This window comes from Aulonocara stuartgranti, assembly GCF_965226115.1.
Source record: "Aulonocara stuartgranti genome assembly, chromosome: 3".
NCBI lineage: Eukaryota > Metazoa > Chordata > Actinopteri > Cichliformes > Cichlidae > Aulonocara > Aulonocara stuartgranti.
The window spans coordinates 47858182-47880074 of NC_138941.1; the positions used below are offsets into that span (position 1 = coordinate 47858182).

At 42.3% G+C, this 21893-nt stretch overlaps 1 protein-coding gene across 1 annotated transcript in view; it reads right to left on the bottom strand.

Annotated features, from left to right (window-relative positions):
• shroom4 (shroom family member 4) overlaps nt 1-21893 on the bottom strand; it is a 99598-nt gene that overhangs the window by 60509 nt on the left and 17196 nt on the right. The window contains exon 2 of the mRNA XM_082519507.1: nt 2104-2255. Coding sequence (XP_082375633.1) covers nt 2104-2255 — 152 coding nt within the window. The remainder of the gene's footprint in view (nt 1-2103; nt 2256-21893) is intronic.

Genomic DNA, 21893 nt, shown 5'->3' on the forward strand with positions numbered 1-21893 from the left:
AAAGCACTAAGGATATACAACTGCTGGTGTAGATGTCAACAAACGCACACACAAGCAGAGTCACCTATACTCCGCCCTCACTGCTCATCGGTTTCCTTTCAGACACCCTGAAAGTCAAAGGTGACTTCCCGTGAAAAACATCTTAAGTGTGAGAACGCGCCTTTTAGGTGCCGATGAACCGGGGAAAAGGACGGCGACTTCCTCCCTCACCTTCCTTCCCAATGCTGAGAATCAAACTAAACACAATATTAGGGGTCAACAAGTCAAAGAAGACGAATGAGCCAACGTTCACTGTGAAGCCACGAAATTACTTGTTGATGAAGTTTATGTACGAGTGCCGTTTATTTAACTATTATGGTTGTTTTTTTTAAACTATTATTATTTTTTGAAATCTGCAATCTCAGCTTGGGAGCTTGACATGCCTCAAAATAAAAGCAGAGAGGCTGACGGGAATGATGCTGTGAATAGGCCGAATGCTGAATGGCTGAAAAATAAAAGAGAAAGGAAGCGACAACTTTGTTCACCGTGAAGAAAAAGAAGCCGAAAAACAAAAACGAACACAAAGAAGGGCCTCGAAGGGCAATGACAGTGGCTGAAGAGGACGTATTAAATGTTTTTAAGCTCGAGTTTCACATCATCTCATTTCTAAGACGAAGAACATTAGCCCCTGCTGCAGAGACCAAACTAAAGGCCCGGCAATATCATAAGCGTGAACCGCATTACTCCTTTGACACTGCCCCCTGGTGATAGTACACTGTTACAGCATGCACACAGCAGTCTGCAAAGCACGTGAATGTGCATTGTACAAGGTTAAAATATCAATACTACAATCTAAATATCAGGAGAACAAATCAATATGCTTTCAGATGTGTGGCTACATGTTGGTGACCTTTTCCTGGATTCTGGCTCCACTGACAGGTGAGAGGTAGGAATTTCAAACATGATACTGATAACCAGGAAAATACTCAATACTCAAAACCATTTTCCGAGAAGACACAAACCAGGGGGTTAGAGGTTCCGGGTTGTATCAGGAAGGACACGCAGTATAAAACGAGCCAAATGAAACATGTGGTACCTGCTGTAATGACCCTTTGTAAATTAACCGCAGCCGAAGCACACTATCTTAACGATACTATAATGTGGCTATCGGGTAACTGATAATAGTTAACCAGTCACAACATTTGGCAACTCCTCCCTGAGCCTGCTTCAGCCACAGCTTTCTTCCTTTTAAAAGGGAGTTTTTCCTTCCCACCGTCTCCAAGTGCTGCTCATAGGGGACAGTCTGACTGTTGGGGGTTTCTCTCTAATATTGTAGGGTCTTTACCTTAAAGGTGAAGTGTACTGACTTCAAAAATATGCACTGACCAGGTTAAGAGTTGTGGTAACTGTTCAGTACTTTAATGATGTTGACATAAACTAGTTAAATCAATTAGTATCTGAGTCTTGATTTATTTTGACAAACCTTACTCAGTAATGACCCTTCAGGTCACCTCCTTGTTGCCAACTGGTGCCTTTTCCTTCCCCTTTCGAGCTTTCTTCCCCAGAAAAGGAGCACCGGGTAAAAAAAATTGACAGTGCTGCTCTGTAACCGATCTCCTGCACTCGTTGGTTTCCCACTGCTCAGCAGCTGCAAACACATGAAGCCCTCGCTCTCAGAACAAAGTAAGAGCCTTTCTGTTTCTTCTGACTTTCTCTCTCAGCACAATCTCACATGTAAATACAGCCAAGAATCACAGCAAAGTCATTATCTTTACCAAAACTGCAGGGGGACTTTGTTGGACGATGTTGCAGTGATAACCTCATTCGTGAGCCCGTTCGCCGAGGTTCTTTGTTAGAGGTAATTACACATTATAATATTATCTCAGCTTGTTCTTGTTCAGTTCCTCTCACCGTTGCAAACTTTTATTTAAATAAATGAACTAAATAAATAAATGAACTCTCACGAATGCTGGTATAGCTGCTTCTGCAGCAGCGCCGAATCCGAGTCTGTGTGAGAGGTATCCGTAGCTTCTGATTTTGTCAAATGACATCTCCACCCACAGCTCTGTCTGCTAACCCTAGCATGAACCTCTCGTGGATCTGTGTAGTTCTCACAGCGTTTACCTCCTGACTGTGAGCTTCAGTATCCTGTAGGATCCCTTAATGAGAATCAGGGCTTCTTGTCTGCTGCCGTAGAGGGGGGATCCGTTTATGTTAATGAGTTCATCACCAACTTTCAGCTTCTTGCAGTGGGCAGCCTTCCCTCCGTCCTCGATCTGCAGACAAAGACACGATTTGGTTGAGATGAAAGAGGACACTTAGAAGGCAAACAGAAGGACATTCAAGAAAAAAAGAAATCATTCTAATAATAAAAAAAGTCACTCAAAGACACATCAGCGCTGCCAGAACGACTCCTTTAAAGCCCATTTTGAAGACATTTTTTGTTAAACTGTCTTTGTCCCCCTGGCAACTTCACCCTAAACAGCATCTCCAAAAACAGCCCGAACCAAACATCCCACAGAAACCCATCACATTCCCCTGTAATAGACTCTGTGTGTGTGTTTGGCACAGAGGTGACTGCGGGTCACACAGTGGTGAAGGCTGTGCCGTTAATGCATTGCTGGGATGTCTCAGGGTGTTTTTTAGGCTGCAGAGAAGTGAGACATTGACGATTGTGCGGTGCAGTGTGGTGAGAGGTTTCAGTTCAGCCATAAATCTCACACACACACACACACACACACACACACACACACACACACACACAAAAAGCATGAAAGAAATAAAAGACAGGAACACACAGACGGACGGGGCAAATGACCTGCTTACTGAGCGGACCACCGGCAGGAAGACAGTCAGGCCAACAATGACAGAAAAATCAGGACGGATCTTTTTTTGTCATTTATTTTGCTGCGGTTTTATTCCCACATTTAGAGAAGTACTGGAACAACATGCTCATGCATCCAAAGAACAAATATGCATGTCACTGCAAATGCACTATAACGCTTGCTGGCACCTCGTTTCAGTAGTACTAACACTTCCACATAGGTAGTGTGTCATCAGTGACAGTAGCTCATTGGAAAAGCAGGATGGAAAATGCACGCTGTTTACCTACACTTAAAAATGCTGCAGCCTGATAGCATCAATAAAACAGTTGTTTCCTCGATCATCAGAAACATTACTGTAAATTCTCTTCAAACATCAAAAAGTATCAAACCATCAAGTTGTCAGAACTTTTCCATCACAAAGTACTTGATCGCGTCTCATGACATCCGTACTACAAACCACATGAGAATGTCTGCTTATTGGCTAGCTGTGAACAAAGAAAATGCAGGAAGTCATTGGTTGATTATATGGTTTACTGCTGCAGTGTGTGTACTCTCCAGGTCTGCAGTACTCTGTGGCATCCCCGATGCAACGCATACCTGCTACTCTGCTCAGACCTGCGACGTACACCTGGTAGTTTAGTCGAGGCTGGACCATGTTCTCTCTATAAACGAACCGCCTTAGAGTTTAGATTCGAAACTTGACAGAGTCCGTGCAGTCGCCGTTGTCCGATCTCCACACACAAACCACAGCAAGGAGTAAAACAAACCTGAGTTCGTTTTAAACAGAAAGTGGTGCAGGTGTGAACGCACTCTAATGATTACGTCGTATTTTTCAGCTGACTGTCTGCATCCACACCTGCATGCCTCACAGAAACCGCTGCATTAGAGGGGGAGGAAGTCTTTTAGTGACCAACCATCATGTACAATCCAACGCGCCAGAACAGAATCAGTGGACAAGCTTTATTTTGAAAGTTCGAACGCTTATCTCATCTTGCATTTTCTCAACCGGATAACTTGTTGGCCAATCTGGTTTGTCATATTTTAGTCCTGCTTATACAACAAAATGACTGGGTGTGCCTCAGAAGTTAGTGAGGGTGGTCTCTGCCTATGCAGCTACACTTGGAAAACCCTTGGAAACTATTCTAAAGGTCATTAAACCACATCTTTATTGACATATGCTGAGGTGTCAAAAACCATTGTTACAGGTGACGCACAGGCGAGGTCGTCAAGTTTTGGGTTGTGTGTTAATCGGTCAACTCAAACACTTTGTCATCTTTTATAAGTATGTTGGCACTGTCATGCATTTTTTTCTCTCACTGCCTCTCGAGCTAAAACAGTTTCAAAAATGTACCTTTTTGCAAAAAAACAGCAACAAACAAACCAATAAGCACAAGTGAGGGTGGCAACAGATTTCTGTTCACAAACCACTGTCTTAATTTAAATGTGTTTAAACTAAAGACACTGATACTGGGTAATCTGGGAACACAAAACTTTGTTTCAGAGATAAGTGATAAAATGCTGTTGGTATGTATCTAATAATAATCATTAGATACATACATCCCGGGCCGCCCCCCACCCCCAAATTTCACAACCCTCAAATAGTGACTGAAATCCTTTTTCTCCTTTGGCTTTGTCAGAGGTCACCAGGCAGCTAGAAGCTGGTTTTATTATCCATCACTTTCAGTTATCAACCCCAGGTGAATTCCACTATTAACCCAGAATAAATGCTCTTTAAAGATGTCTCTGGGGCAAACGTAAAGGAATATATTCCAGGGTGGAAACGGAGAGCAGACCTGCCCCTTCTTTTATTAATCATTCATTCATTCACTTTTTTGCTTTTACTGCTTCAGGAAAAAAAAAAATCAAAGGAATGCGTGTCATGGAAACACAGGTCTGATTTCACGGTTTCAGGATTTTACAGACACGCAGCGGGGGACTCGGCCCTGCGAGCCAACTCAAACATAAAGTGAGATCTTTCACATATTAACTCATTCTTTCTGCCGAGCTCTCCTGGGTCTGATGCTGTCATCGACTTCAAAGGTTAAATATTTTCATCCAAACATGAAAAACTTTAAGCAGTTAGTCACATTTGAAAGGGACACTTTTATCACAACTTTGGGTTTTGGTAGCACTCTGTTTCTGTGCTGTTTTAAAACTATTTTAAGAGTCCAATTTAAGAATGATGACTTAGTGACTTAGGGTAAGTCATCAGGTCTTTCTAATATGCATTGGCCTGTGTCCATTTATCATACCTGAGAGGAGCAATGCCAGAAAACTGTTTTCTATCAACATCCCTAATTATAGCAAACAGATGACAAAAAACACCTCTCTGGAAAACCCTGCTGGAGCATCTATTAACAGTTGTTGTGGAAGGACCTAAAACAGTAACATCAATGGTGATGAGGGTGGGGTCAGGTCGGCAGATTGAGGTGTTACTCTCTTAAGTCATCATTTTTTCAGGTAAGTGTTATATAGGGTTTTCCAGGTTGGCTGTCAAATTATACTGTGAAAATGTCTTAAGACACTCCTTACTGTTTTGTATTTGCTTCCAAGGACTTGGTCTCAAGCAACAGTGCTCAAGCCTTTTGGCATTGGCTGCCTTTTTTTCACTCACTTTCAGTCCTTTCCTTGTACCTGACCAGGAATAATTTTATGACTTATTATTTAACTATTAATCATTCAAGGATAACAAAGGGCACCTAACTCAAGAGATGAACCTGTTTAATTCTGCACATAACAGTTAACTTCACAGGAAACCAATTTTAAACTGTATCTTTAGGCATTTTATTATTAGCAGCCTGTCACAAAAACATCAACAGATTGTGACCCATCCTGTAATACCATGCTGAAACTATCTGATTAGTTGCCAAACACACTGCCAGTGCATTAAAGAAACATAACTGGAAAGAAAAACACTGTGAAACATTATCCTCCCCAGAGCCAGGACCTCAACATTACTGAAGCTGTTTGGGATCATCTAAAGCAGTAATTTTCAAACTGTGGTAGGTGTACCACTAGTGGTACTTGAACTCTCTCTGGTGGTGTGCAGGAAGTCTCCATTTTTTAAAGATTAAATAATATACCATTGTGGAGGTATGCAAAGACTACACAAGAGCTTTGAGTCCTCTATGAAGAGCAGCCTTTGCTTATCGCCAGCTGTCGTGGCCACTACGGAGTGCTTGCGGGCTCGTTTCCCTGGGCCTTGAAACTGCAAAGGCAGCACGGCGCTGTTAAGTTGTCACCGTGCTGAGATCCTAGCCACCATCGATGAGTCAGAGGCCCCCAGGAGAATCGGTGGGGGTGCGGGAGATGCCATCAGTAAGTCGGGAACTATCGCCTGGATGCCGAAACTCCTGGTAGCCAGGAGAATCCGATCCGCTTCTTCTGCGAGTGAGCGGTAATCCTTTGCGGCCAGCAACGGGGAGTTGGGTGGGTCATAAGTGTGGTACTTCAAGAGCCATATTTTATGAGGTGGTACTCATTGTGAAAAGTTTGAGAACCACTGATCTAAACGTTGCTAACATCCAAAGAAAAGGTTTGACTGTCCTTTAAGAAACCTGGAGAACTATTGTTGAAGACTACTTAAAGTTACAAGAACGCTGCCTAAGAGAGTCTGGGCTGTGTTGAAGAACAAAGGTATTATTGACTTATTAATAATGACTTTCAAACTGGATAGAAATCTACAAACTCTGCTTGTGCCTTGTTACCTGTATTTCCATGTACGTTTCAATAAATCCATCCATTCCACTTATCCTTCTCAGGGTGGCGGGGGGTGCAGGAGCCTATCCCAGCTGTCATAGGGCGAGTGGCGGGGTACACCCTGGACAGGTCGCCAGTCTGTCACAGGGCCAACACACAGGGACAGACAACCATTTGCGCTCCCGCATTCACACCTATGGGCAATTTAGATTTTTCAATTAACCTTTCCCCACAAAGTGCATGTCTTTGGACTGTGGGAGGAAGCCGGAGTACCCGGGGAAACCCACGCAAACACGGGGAGAACATGCAAACTCCTCACAGAAAGACCAAAGGAAGGGCAAATGATAAACTGACTGGTTCTTATACATCACGTTTCTACTCAGCGTGAGCACTCAAAGCACTTTACACAACATGTCTCAATTAGCCATTCAAACACATTCACGGAAGCATTTTTTTCTATTCACGCACATTTACACTCTGATGGATGCAAGAACTTGGACTTCAGTATCTTGCACTAGGATACTTTGGCACGCAGACTAGAGAAGCCAAAGATGGAGCCACCAACCTTGTGATCAACAGATGACGTACTCTACCTCCCGACCTATAACCACTGAAACTTTTCTTCAGTCCCCAAAAAGCAAACAAACCCTGTGGCACCACTGACAGCTAAAGACGGATGGTTAGTGAAACTGGGTTAGATCATTTATACTAGCCTAACCCTATAAAACTAGGGTTACAGGAAAGTAAGGCACAGGGAAGCTGTAGGATGAATGTTAAACTGTTCTCATTAAAAGCATGTTGAGCATCCCTGACAGACAGGGATAAATATCATTAAATGAAAGGAAGACAGGATTTTGATCTGGATTATTTACAGTGAAAAACTAATCCAGACTTCAGGTACAGACTGACTCTTACCTAGTCTAACATTTTAAAAACATCTGAGCCCTGGGCTGTTAAAAACTCAAGTGTGTTACGCTTGAACCGTGCTAATAAAAAGCTGATTATGAAACATAAATAGTTTATAGAGTTTATGCCACAGCAAAGCACCACTGTAAACAAAAAAATAAAGAGCACAATTAATTAATAAGCGGCTAAAACCACAATAACAGCTTCAGGACATCATTTTGAAGCTGAAGTTTACCTTTGACCCCTACACAGAGGTGAGAACACCAAACATTTTCACAGGGAGCAGTGAAATGTAATGTACATCACACTGAACTGTGTCTACTGAAGCCACTTCCACACACACATTACTGTAAAATACAGAACACACACATGCACGCACACAGACACACGTATGCAAAAAGGCCGCCAGGCTGTGTTGAACCCATGTGACACAGTACTTATGTTCACTTGTTTCTAATGAGTTTTTCATTATGAAAACAAACCAGGGGCAGAAATGGCTGCAGTGCTGGGATGTTTAATGTTGCTTACAATGAGGATCACTGTTATACACACACACACACACACACACACACACACACACACACACACACACACAGAGTCCAAAGCACAACACGCATGGTTTAGGAACTCAAATACACAGCAATAATATGACCCCTAATTATCCAGCAATGTAATAAATGCTGGACTCTAATGAAATAAACAGTGCTGGTGGAAGATTAAAACACACTCTGGTCGACGCTTGGCTCTGCTAAAACTATCAGTGTGCCGTTAAGCTTCAGGAGTAATCTGTCATTTTCCCATGGATGAAAGAGGAGCGGAGGAATGTAATGGGGAAGGGGGAAACGTAGGATGGGAATATGATGAAGAAGAAGACAAGATTTTTAGAGAAAGCAAGGCAGCATGCGCTGAAAAAGGGAAGGGAAAAGGATTTTTTTTAATAAGCCAAAAGGTAAGTGCCTGAAGAAATATAAACAGGAAGAGAGATGAAGATGAGGGGGGAGATATACAAGAGGGTGAAATAGTGTAGACAGATGAAATAAAACAGAAGGGGAACTAAGGAGGAATAAAGTGAGATGTATAGATAGAAAGAGAATAACTGAAAGGAGGTGGATGGAGGGAAGGGGTGGATGAAGAGCAAACAGAAAGGAGATGAAGAGGGAAAAAATCAACTACATGAAAAACAAAAGAAGAAGGAGATCTAATGAGGTTAATGTTTAAAGAGGGTTATAAAGAAGTATCAAAGGAAAGGGAGATGGAAAACAGAGAAGAAGAAGAGAGGAAGCGCAATAGAAAGATGGGAATGAATGGGAAAAACCTGAAGGAATAGCTTAGGGGGAATGGTAGAAAAACACAAAGTAAAGAAGATGCAGGACAGAACAACAAAAGGAGGGAAACTTATGAAGGCTAAAGAGCAGGAGTGAAAAACAGGGCAGGAAGAAAAGATGATTAAGATCAGAACCAAACATGATGAAGAAGAGAGGAAACAAAAACAAGGAAAAAAAACAGAGGAAGGGGACTTACAAGAGAATAGAGAAAGGACTAAAAGAAGGATGTGTGTTGGAAGTGGAATAAGGAATTAAGGAGGATGTAATCAAAGGTAACGGTAGAAGGAAGAAGAAAGGTTTGGGTGGAAAGGAGAAAGATTAAGGAAAAAATGAGGAATAAATGAAGGAATAAGGGAGAAGGACTGGAGAAAAAAGAAATGTGGAAGAAGGGAAATGAGAGCCGGATGTAGGATGTAGGAGTATACAGAAATGGGATGATGGGAACTCAGACAAAAAGATGAAAGAAAAAGAAGGAAAAATACACAGATAACAGCAGGATAATTAATAAGGAAGAAACTTAAAAAGAGAATAGGCTATGTAGATAGAGAAGGAGTAAGGGAGGACAGGAGGTATGAGGAAGGTAGGAAGAAGAGGCTGGATGAGCAAAAGGAAGCAGGAGGAAAAGGAACAGGGGAGGGAGGAGACGACCTGAGGGCGGCGTGCTGTAATCTGCCACGCACACCTGTGGGTTTTACATACTAAACCCCAGCACGTGGGTTTGTGGGGCATAATTAGAGAGCGGTATTAAGAGAGTTTATGACGCACAGAGCAGGCAGATGTGTGGGAGGCTGAAGTCATTACCCAGAACTCGTTTCTTGACATCCTTTTCGTTCTAGGTGCTTCACGTCATCCTGCCAGAGAGCCAACTTTCCACAAAGGTTGACCGACGATCGGTAGCAAAAATTTACAGCACGAAGACGTCGGCTTCAGGATCCGCGTTAATCGAGAGTTCACGAAGGCAAACTCAGGCAACATTCCTGGAGATACAAGGCGCTGGCTTGATAATCTCTAATCAAATGTCAACTTAAATGACAAATTTGGCTTTGACATTGATGCTGCACTTCTTTCTTTGAAGCGGCGCTCTCATTTTGTCTGAGACTGACTCTCAGTCCTTCACAGAAGCTGTAGCAAACGATGAGCTATGAGGAGGGAGGAAAACGAAACTGTAAAATGCAGTTCCTCAAGTGGCCACTTGAGGCACCATAGACTTCAATGTTAAAATGTCCTAATTTCTTGCAGAATAACACATTTATAGTGTGGTCCCCGTTTTGATTTCTTTGGACAGTTTCTCCCTCATAGAAACTGGACAGAAGGTGTTATTGTTTGTTTGTTTGTTTGTTTGTTTAAAAACAGAAACCTTGGTGGTTTCTGTTTTGTTCCTGAACATCAGAACCAATTTCCTCTCATTCGAGGGTGACGGTTTGTCACCACTTTGACAAGGTCTAGAAGAAGACCCGCAGCTGAATAACTTTTACTCATGTATAATTGTTTGAAATGATCCAGCGTGCCATCATGCATGTGCCAAACAGTAGAAAAACAACCAAAACAAAGTGAAACAGCTCCAGAGACACACTCTGCACACAAAGGCCAAAACATCTCTCATCTGTCACACCCTGCTCGATAAAGGGTTTTCCCCTCACTTTGTATGTATCTATACGCCTCCTCTCAGCTGTTTCACAGCTCAGCTTCACTCCAGTCTGACCCACATGTCTGCAGTGTGTGTGTGTGTGTGTGTACTGCTGTGGGATGTCCAGACAGGGTGAGGTCACTCCAAGCACTGAGGAGTCAGAGAAGAATAGCCTCTCTGTGAGCTGAAACACACACACGCACGCACACACACAGGTCAGACACACCCTTTTATATTTAGATTCAAGTGGTGACTTCACAGCCTCGAGGTGTGTGTATGTGTGTGTTTATACAGTGGCACAGTGCCCACTGCTGTGCCCTGGAAAACGACGGAAATCCCCCCACATGCTAGTCACAGGTTGTCATCACTCAGCTATCACCTGACTGCGCTGAACAACAGTCCCTTTATCAAAAACTGGAACGATTAGCTTCAGACTGAAGATCATTAACTGCAAAATTGTTCGTGTGTGTGTGTGTGTGTGTGTGTGTGTGTGTGTGTGTGTGTGTGTGTGTGTGTGTGTGTGTGTGTGTGTGTGTGTGTGAGAGAGATGATTAACACAGCAAACATGTGCACTTCAATATCAACCAGCAGGAGACACATGTGCATGTGTAAACACATGTATTAGCCGAGTCGTGGAGGCATAACTGGGCTTATTTTGGCCTCATCATGTTAATCATTACGTTTTTTTATGGGGAAGACTTGGTTTAATGTTGCAGGTGGTTACCGTTAAATAGATGTCAACGCAGGGTCCTCTGAAAGCAGGCCTGTGCGCCTACCATGGGCGAGGCGGTGCAGGAACTCGTGCATTTAAACCTCAAATTGCAGAAAGGACGAGACAGAGAAAATGAGCAGCTCTAAGAAAGTTTGTGTGTAAAAGCGAAGATGCTCTGAAAAGGAAAAAAAAACAAGCGCTGGCACGCAGCAGCAGAGTCTGGGAAAAGCTGTGTCATTTCTTTCATTGCTGGCTACAGAAGCGAAAGAAGGAAACCACTCTTCGATTGTTTACACGAAGACGTCCAGAGAGAATAAAACAGGTTTTTTTTTTTTAGGTTTTTTGCTTTTAGGGAGGACTGAGAGCGGTGTGGATGTGTCATATGTTTGAATGACATAGAAGCTGGGTTTTGAGGTGCATGTAACATTCACATGCAAGAACACACACAAGGAGAGGATGAGGGCGCAAACATGAAGCTGAACGAGCCTGATGAAATCCTTTTGCAGTAAACGTTTGTCTTAGTGTGGTGCTGTTGGTCATTGTGTGATTATAATATGCCACTTTTAGAATTTTAACTTAAAGATGGAAAATATTTTGTGACTGAAAACTTTTTTTGCAAGGAGGACAAATAATGATAACAATGAAGTCGCTTTTCCAATTATGTAATGCAATATATTGATAATTGTCTTGTTTATCTGGCATCTAGCCTTAATATAGCCAATAGGCTTAATAGGCCAATTTCATAAAGGAGTTATAAAAATGAAAGAATAGCTGTAAAAACTATGATGATGACAGCAGACCATCTGCCTGGATCTCACCCTATCCTCAGCATCTGTCACACCAACCCTCTGCATGCTCTCGTTCCATGTAGTTTTCCTCTTTTCCTCTTGCCTGGAGCTCAATCTTCAACACCCTTTATCCAATATATCCACTATTCCTCTTCTGCACATGTCCAACCCATCTCAGCCTTTCCTCTCTGACTCCCAATGAAACTCTGAGCAACTTAAACTCTTCCACTTCCAGCACAGCCTCCTGTCTCTAAACCACACATCATACTCACTACCATCTTGTAAAACTTCCCTTTCACTCTTCCTGCTGTCCTTCTGTCACAAATTACCGTGTGCACTGTCTGACGCTTCGGATGGTTGCCAGGTATTTTAACGCATCCACTTTCACTACCTCTACTCTTTGCACTGTTACACCTGTCTCCCTTTCACTCACACACATTTGTTCTCTCTTGCCTCTGCTCACTTTCATTCCTCCTCTCTCCAGTGCATACCTCCAGCTCTTCAGACTATAATCTACCTGCTCCCTACGCTCACTACAGAGCACAATGTCGTCTGCAAACATAGTCATCTGTCAAACTGTCCAACCTGTTTTTTGACATGCTGCCCAAACTCAGCAAATCTCTCCTAGTTGTTACTAGTTGTCTATTCCATTCTGTTTTATTCTATTCTATTCCATTCATGACTGATCACAGCAGAAACTTTGCTTCCTCATGGCAGGAAAGGCGATGATTTAGCTGGTTTCTTGTGAGCATGGAAACACACTGAATGATGCTCAGTGGTGCATCTCCTCCGTGTCAAGGCCCTAAATAGAGCCATCAACATGACAGGTAAACACAAGACCCTCCATGAACCATGCCCCCCCCAATCATGTTTGAGTGGATCCCAAGGACAAAGACCCTGGAAGTGGGTGGGGGGTGTTTGGGACGAGAAACCCCCTCTCAGGACCTCCTGCTGTGCACCAGCTTTGAGCTTCTGCTATTGTTTACTCCTCCATCTCCCAAGCCGAATGCCTGCGGATGCACTGAGGAGTAAATTTGGAAACAGCAGTTTGAAACGTGGAAACATGACTCGGAGGGAGCTGCCAGTTCTTTCTGCAGTTCTGAAGGTAGAGGCCAGTTTCTCCCACATTTCCTGTTATGATAACATTTGAATCCACCTTCTTTTCCACTACTTGGGGCTGCTCACAGCCACAAGTCTGAGTCACTCTGTGTTTGACCTCCGCAACGAGATCAAGAACTGTGAAGAAAATAAGCAAGACGCTACAGACTCCAGAACTCCCAACACTCCCAACACTGCCTTTGAGGTGCACAAGTTGTCATTTGAGCAACCGCACAGGACAAATCCAGGAATTTATTTCATTGCGGGGTTTTTTTTTTCATTTGATTCATTTTGGTGTTATGATGTTTCCATTCAAAGCTTTACTACCACTTGACAATGCTTCTTTTTGTTCTTTTGCACTACTGACAACATATATAACAAGTTAAAGATTAAAAACTTAAATATTTATTAGCAATGTTCAACTAAATGCCAGAATTGAAAATTAAACGTTTTTTCATTTAAATGTGACTTTTCAGTCCCCACACTGGAAATCACTGCTCCAAAGAACTGCTCCTCTACCTTTGACAGGCAATAGCTATTCAAGCTGACAATTTGCACCTTTTGAAACAAGTTCAAAATTAGGTGTACAATCATATTATATACTTTTACTATTACTTATTCATACTTTGGGAAAATTCACTGATTTTCATACAGCACTTTTCTTGTCTTACTAACCACTTAAAGCTTTCTTTATCACACATCTGCACCTGTGGCCAACTTAGAATCACCAGTTAACCCAACATGTAAGTCTGATCACTGTTTGCCATGCTGGTTCTTCTAAAACGTAATCTAAAGGTCTTTATAAAGGCCAATACTGATATATCGGTAAACAGCTACGATATCAATGTAGCTGATATATCGTTCAGGTTCTAGTTCATTTTGGAAGGTTTTTGAACTATTTAAAAAAAAGGAAGTTAGAAAAAGTATCTTTAAAGGTGTACCTCTGTTTTTGTATAAAGGACTTTGGTTTTAAATGTGTTACTGCAATTAAATGTACTCACTTAGGTACAAAAATCCAACGGGGGATGATTTTTCCAGTTATAGACAAATGAGGAACTAATTAATCAATAAACAGCTGAAAAACTGAATGATGATGAAAACAACCATGAGCTAACCTTTAGGCAGTGGTGAATAAAGCAGCTTAAGAAACCCACAAACATTTTCTCCTTATCAGCCAAGTAACATCATGAACTTCTACGGTTTTGTTCCCTTTAGGCCCTCTCTTTGTTTCTTTGTCTCTATAAACGTGAAGTGGAACACTGAAGCTTCAGTTACCCTCAAACAGCATCAATAAGCTTGTTCTCCATTTACAACTGCCATTAGAGTCAGGAGAACACCAGCTGATGGGTTTTTTAACGACGCAGTGTGAGGAAAATCTATATTTGAATATTTTAACTCGTGGATTAGTGGAATAGAAGAAAATGCATTCGAAAACATGAAAACTCTTATTCTAGGACCCCTCCTTTTCAAGTTGTGACCCCAGAGTGAGTCCCGCAGGTTTAAAGCACTACTAAAAGCATATTTAAGAGTTCTCTTCTTGCGTCCCCAGCATTTCATGTTATGTTCATTTTTTCCCCTCACTCATTCTCATACAGCTGCACACACCCTTCATCAACCTCTGCCCTCCACTCTGAGCCTTGTGAGCTTCTCCTCCCTTCCTCACACCCACACTCACACAAGGCCTCCTTTATCAGGGTGGGGAGGAGGGGAGCTGCAGGGACGGAAAAAAAAAAAAAAATAGCTCCCACGCTCACACCGAAAGCGCCAACGGCCACACATATGTGTGCGTTTGCATGATGTATACGGGAGTCTAGCTCCACTGATCCGTGGTGTTGTCCTTAAATTGCCTTTTTTCCATGGAAGAACCCAAGGGCGCAAACAAGACAATGCCCCCCCAGTCAGGCACGTCCTTTTATGGGTGAGGTTCTACTGATTTGGCCTGTTTAGGAGAGCAGGGAGCCCTGGGTCACTGACACATTTGGATCAAATTCAAAACAAGAGTGAGAAGGTAGCAGAGGAAAGGAAAAACAAGAGAAGAGTGAGAGGAAGGCAACAAGAAAGAGGTAAAAGAAAGGAAAACCAATGCCTTTTTGGGTTATTTTTAAGTCAGTCAAAATCTGAACACTGACTAATCACTGCCATCCTGAATTAAGACTCGAAACCACAGAAACATCCTGCGAGCTCCGTCACATGGATGAACTGCAGCATGTGAGCAAACGCCCTCTCACTTGTGAACATAAGTCGTCTCTCTCTCTGTGCTTCTCTTAGAGGGGAAATGCTTCTTCGAGTCCTGGACAAACTCTGGTTAACTGGCCTGGACCTGACGAAGCCCAGACAGGAAGCGAATCACGCACATCTTTGTTAATCCACTGATTAACAAAGATGTGGCTCATCTTCTCCCTGTTGGGTGTTTTTTGCTCAATCCTCATCCCTGTATTTGCAATCTTGTCTGGAAGGCACTGGCCAATCACCAATCACGGATGATCAGCTGGAAACTGGCCAATCGACTGATGCACCTGAATTTATTTATGTAGACCCCATGCAACAAAGGAAGTGAAAATCACCTAAGGTTAAGCCAGTGTTTACCCAACAAGAATACATCTTCTAGAAGCAAAGTTTAAAAAGGAAAATAAAAATATAATATTACAATAATATGAAGAGATTAAACATACAATGCAGAGTGAAAACGGTAAGTGCAGCCGTGTGAGTGAGTGAAACTAGAGGATTAAAGCTCTGTGGAAGTGTGTACACTTTAAGCTCTTTGCTCAGGAAGACTGAGCTGCATTAACCAAGGTTTAACTTTAGCTGAAGCCGGAAAGGAAGCCAACAAAAATGCTTACTGAGTAAGTTAGCAGACTTATCAGTGTCACAAGTCTATCATTAAGAAACGGGAGAATCTATTGGATTATATTTGTTATCCCATTAAATTATTGCTTGTGCATGTGAGTGTGTAAGAGAGTTTTAGAAACTGTGATTTCAAACCTGTTGATTTATCATTTACCACAAGTTACCATGGAAACCCCCGCAACAACTGAATCACCTTCAAAACACCAAAAACGAAAATTAACGTTAAACCTCAAGCTTCCTCCATGTGCCAAAGTTCTGTGTCATCCTACGAGGCTCTAATTTCAATTATGGCTTCAGTAGTTTTCCTTTTCGCACTTCAGTCTCTGGAGCAGAGCATGAAGTCCTCCAAAAATCACAGAGAGGCTCATGCTGACCTACTCCAGGCATCTGCAGGCCTGATGAAAGCTAGAGTCGGTGTTGAACCACAAAGGCAGGCTTGAATCCTCACCTTTTTTAGGAAGCAGAAGTGGCCGACAATATAAAATACAGTCATTTCTATAGAGGAAAAACGGGAACTTCCTGTGATTCTTTATCAGTAGGAAAAGCTGTAAAAAATTCAAAAGCTATGCACTCCTTCACATTTTCCAAAGCTGTCCAGTGGACCAGATTGGAGGCTTTGACGGGCCTATTCTAGCTCCTGGGCTTTATGTTTGACACCCCTGCAATACATAATGTTGACAATAGCACTGGGACACCAACACACTGCAGACAGGAGCTGCTCAGCCATGAAGCTCCCAGCGCACAGTTGTTGTGCAGATGTTAATTCCAGAGGAATTTGGCGCTCTGCAGACTTACCGTGACCTGTCACTTCGTAGTAACTTTTCTGCGTAACTTCGCAGAGTTGCTGTGGTTCCTAAACGCTTCCACTTTGGAATAATACCTCTTACAGTTGATTTTGGAGTACCTAGTTTCACAAACTGCCTTGCTGCAACAACGGCAGTGCGCTCGAATTCAATGAGCTCTTTTGAACAGCTCATTCTTTCACTCATTTGTAAAGACCTCTGTGGTCCAGTACGCTGCTCCGTATACGCCACACAACCCACCAAATAACCGCAGTTGCAGCTAAATTGCTTTCACTGTGGAGCACGTTAGTAACAGGTTGTGGAAAACAAAACACTGTGGACTTTCTGCCGTGCCATGAGATGTGTGTCTGTGACATTTATTGAAACCAGTTGGCACATTCCTCCACTTTCATCCAAACATATGTACATGTGATCCGACTTGGTGGCTTCTTCTGTTTGTTTTTAATCCAGAACGTTTTCAGTAATTATTTATAATGTGCCGCAGACACTTTCTGGTGGGTCTCCCCACTCGTATATTTTTATTAGCTGTACTCCCGCGAGGAGACTAAATATTTTAAATTCAAATTAAAAAAACAAAAAAAAAAAAAAGAGCAACTCTTCATGTTTGAAGAAATGCCAAGAAGATGTGACTGGACGAAAACACAGTCACCAGCTCAAGCGCCGCGATGGCTTAAAAATGATGAGAAATAAAATACAAAAAGTGGAAAGCGTGCAGGATGTTTAAATGTCATCATCAAGTCCCACGTCTCTGCAGAAGCTTTAACATTCGCGTTATTTCACTTTTTATAAGGGCAAATAGAGGAAAAGCGCATAAATAATGGGGGGAAACTGTATTCTTATGAGTTTTATGAGGCTATAAACAGTTTTCACCCATAAAAGGCTGCACTAAAGAGCTGCTTTAGGATTTAAAGTTTGATGTAGTTTGTTGCATAAATATTTGAACTCTTTTCCTTTAAAAAAAAAAAAAAAAAAAATCACCTAAACCAAGAGGATCACTAAACAAAAGAAAGTGCCAGTGCTGTTAGGTAAACAGGATGACAACAAGAAGAAATGTGCCGCCCATAATGTTTGACTGGCAGGTGACTTCTGGAAATTCCCCCACAAGCATTTACACCAAAGATGCTCTTACCACTTTAAACTCCAGTAAAGCCGTCATAATCTCGCCTAATCTGGGAAAGCAAGCCCCTCATTACAGTCTCCGAGCTGTGAACCACATCAAAGCTCCACGGCCCAACAATCCTCAGGAAGCCCAGCAGCGTCACGCTAACCCCCGACCCAACCTGTCGAACTTTAACCCTCAGTCGTCATCAACATCTATACATCATCATAGCACAACAAGCCTCCAAATCCCATAATCCACCACAATCCTGACAATCAAACTATCACATTTAAAGGCACTCACACGCTGAAGTGACAGCGTCACGCACAAAGAAACAGCAAAAACTTTGTGACTGTGCGACCTTCAGGTTTCTCTCACACACACACAAACACACACGTTTCCATACTTCCAATACTTTCCGTTTACCCTAACTCTTGACCCAAACCATAACCTAATTGTAACCCTGACACCAAAAACCACAGTCTTAAAAATGCCTTCAAACTCCTGGGATGGGCAATTTGTCCCCACAAGTATGGTAGCATTCCAATTTTTGGTCCTCACAAAGATGTATAAACAGACGGAGGCACGTGTGTGTATATGTACACACCAAAACGGGGGAAAGTCCATTTTGGGGATGGATTTGAGCTCAGGTTGATATGGGGATGACACAGATAAACAAATGAAAACAGTTCAGCTCAGAGGTTTTATGAGGACACCCTCACACTGGTGATAGCACATACACAAAGCACAGAGTGTGGCTCCTCTGGTCATTCAACTCTTTTGGAAGACATGCACACAATTTTGAACGGCAAACTGAGACTCAAGCTAAACACCAGCAAACAAAAAAAAAAGAAGATAATAAGAAGGTCAGCGTGGTTTTCAGTAATCACTGTGACACTGCAGACTGCTTTAAATGCAAGGCTTAAAACAACCATGCATACATCCACAGCCATCTTCCACAGGAAAAACGGTTTTTCCTGTTTTCAGCGCCTCTGCCTCTAAGGTAAGACCATTGACAACCAGTTCCCTGATGTAGAAAATGAACTAATCTATGCAGGCTATGTCAGAATAAACCGCCATATAACCAGATTAAAATTAGCTTCGTTCAGCAATCTAATGTGACGTTGTGTGTGTGCAATGATACACACAGTGCAGGGTGCTGCACATCCCAGAGACATTTATAAAATACGACTCAATTACTGAAAAGTGTGATTGGCCGTTTCAAATGTTTCCTAAATACACACACTGTATCTGTATGGATACATTTAACCTCTGATTGTCATATTATTCTACACACTCACAGAAAGGTTATTCCTCTGTGTTTATGGAGTTTTGATATTTAAACTGTCCACACACACACACACACACACACACACACACACCCACACCCCTGGCTGTGTGTTTCTGGTGGAGTATGGCAGCCATTAGTTCCGGTGACCAGCGCTCACAGCAGCAAAGGTTAAAGGGCTCGGCAGCCTGGTGGGACCAGAGGCCGGCTGGTTTGATCCATCAGTGTCATAAAGAGACTCTTTGTGTCTCTCTGACATACACACACTTAAATATGAGTGAAAGATTAACTTCTTAATGTGCACTAAACGACCCTGCCCTTCTCCACTGAAACCTGCCTCTACCCCCCACCTACCTACACCCACCCGCGATTCCTCAATCTCTGCACTGGATGTGCTTTGTGTGTTTACGAGCACCACAGATAGAGGGTGTATTGTATACGCTTTTACTCCTGTCACATCAAAGCTGCTTCTCTCTCTGGACTGCCCGTCAAGTATTTTTTAATAGAAGTCACAACATGTTTCGCTGACGATCAGATCAAAATCACAAAAGCTTTTGTTTGATCACAGATGAAGAAGCTTTTTGGCATCTTGCAAGTAGAAGAGATTGAGTTCTTATACGTATTAAGTCCCAGCTTATTAGGGAGGAATAATGGTTCTTTTTGTTTGCCTTCATCTGGAAATGAAAACGATCATTAGCTGGCAACGACTTGCTCACAGCAAACCTGTCATCAGGGGATTAAAACAAACCTCAAAAATCAACAAAACAGTCTCGAGCAGTTCATTTAACAGCTGAAGACAGATTTAAAGCATCTCCAATTAACACTTACTGCTTTAAAACCACCAATGGAAAACTATTTGGAAACTTTTTTTGATAGCTAGCCACAGCTCTGTTTATTTGTTTTGAAGGCCAACAACACCTCAGTTTTTCTGTTTTTCCTTAGGAGCACTGACACTCTGTTTCTATCATGGGGTAGCAGCAATGTCTAAGGTGGCACCTAACATGCATGAGTTTACATCATAACTTTTATGTTTGTTGGATATCTGATAAAGCATGAGATGTTCTTACAGGGTAAGAAAAAACACCTTTACAATTTTATTTAAGAACTAAAAAGGTAAGTTTTTGAGTCCTCATCGTCAATGTCAATTTTTTGACATGAGTATTAACTCACCCATCCAAATCATGGAATTCAGGTGTTTCAGTCATAACCATGGCTGCAAGTGTATCACATCCATCTAGCCATGCAGACTGCTTCTACAAACATTTGGAAAAGAATGGATCGCTCTCTGAGCTGAGGGAACTACAGCGTGGTACCGTAATAGGATGCTACCTGCATCAAGAACAGTCGGAAAATTTTTCCACTGCTAAATATTCCACAGTCAGCTGTTAGTGGTATTATGACAAAGTGGAAGCATTGGAAATGACAGTCATGAAGTGGTAGGCTACTTAAAATCACAGAGCAGGGTTAGTGGATGAGGCATACAATGTGCAGAGGTCACCATCTTTCTGCAGAGTCAATCGATCCAGACCTCCAAACTTCACGTAGCCTTCAGATTTGCTCAACAGAAAGCTTAGAGAACTTCACGGAATTGGTTATTTCCTTGTGGAATGTCTTCCCAGAAGAGTTGAAGTTGTTATAGATGCAAAGGGTGGTTTCATATGAGTGTAAAGGCAGACGAGCGAATACTTCTGGCAACCAGATAATCCCCTGGGCACCATCCAATTTGAAATCTTCACTCTCAACAAAATAAAAGTGATGCCATCCTTGAATATGCAAGTGTTGTGTGACCCACCTGCCATGGGATACAAATTTTAATGCAAGGTTAGTAATATTAGGTCAGAATAATGAGCAATATCACAAACTAAGCACCTACTGTTACCAGCAGTTAAAGAATATTTCTGCTGCCCACCTGCAGTACCTCCACAGCCCACCAGGCACATGGCCCACTTTGAAGATCAGTTCTTCAGTTCTGGTGCCACACTTCACAGGTACTTTGTGTTTACTGACAGGTAAGCATCTTCAATGCAAACTACTGCCAACCACAGTAAACTGACCAAAGCAATCACAAGAAGGTTTTCAGTTCAGCTCTGTATATCCTTTAGTGATAACTTCATGCTAGCAATCGCTAACAACCTCCACCAGTGGGAATAAACACTTTGCAGGTGGTTACCAGGAGGCAACTAACCAATCTCTAGGACTCTGTGAATTTAAGCGATAGATTTCACTCTGACAGCCAGTAACTGTGAACAACCTCCAGCAACCACTCGCAACAGGTTAGGGAATACATGTTTCCCTGGCAACTGGTGGTTGCCAGATGGTTGCCTACAGGTCTCTAGGCCCGTGTGACCAAGGCCTTAACCAAATGTGGCTTCTAACTTTCTTTTTGAGTACACATTTTACATTCAAATGTTGCAAGCTGGGGATGTTGCAATTATAAATAACAGTTAATCCTCAGCTTATCCAAAATATCAAGTACAGCTGCTGTGGCTGAAAGATGAGTTGAGTGCTAAAGTCAAATATTTTACGTTATTATATGTAATTAAAGGTCCAAAAAAAACTCTTGTCTCAGAGACACAAACCAAACCTTACGTGAGTTTCCCAGAGATGTGTTCAATGACTCATAGAAGTAGATAGTTAGCAAAGTGTATCCCGAAACCTGAAACCTTCAGCTCCTTCCTCTGCAGTTTTCTCCACCTCTATCTTTTGATGTATTATCTCTCCATCCGTCTGTTATTCCATTCATCACCCTACAGCTAAAGGGACTGCAGACGACCCCGGTCTCCCCCTTTTTCCACTTAAATCAACTCTTCTTAGCTGACGTCTTTTTTGACATATTTGTAGGCATGACACATCCTGCCTCTGTCTTTACTCTTCATTCACCCTTTTATCCTCCTTAA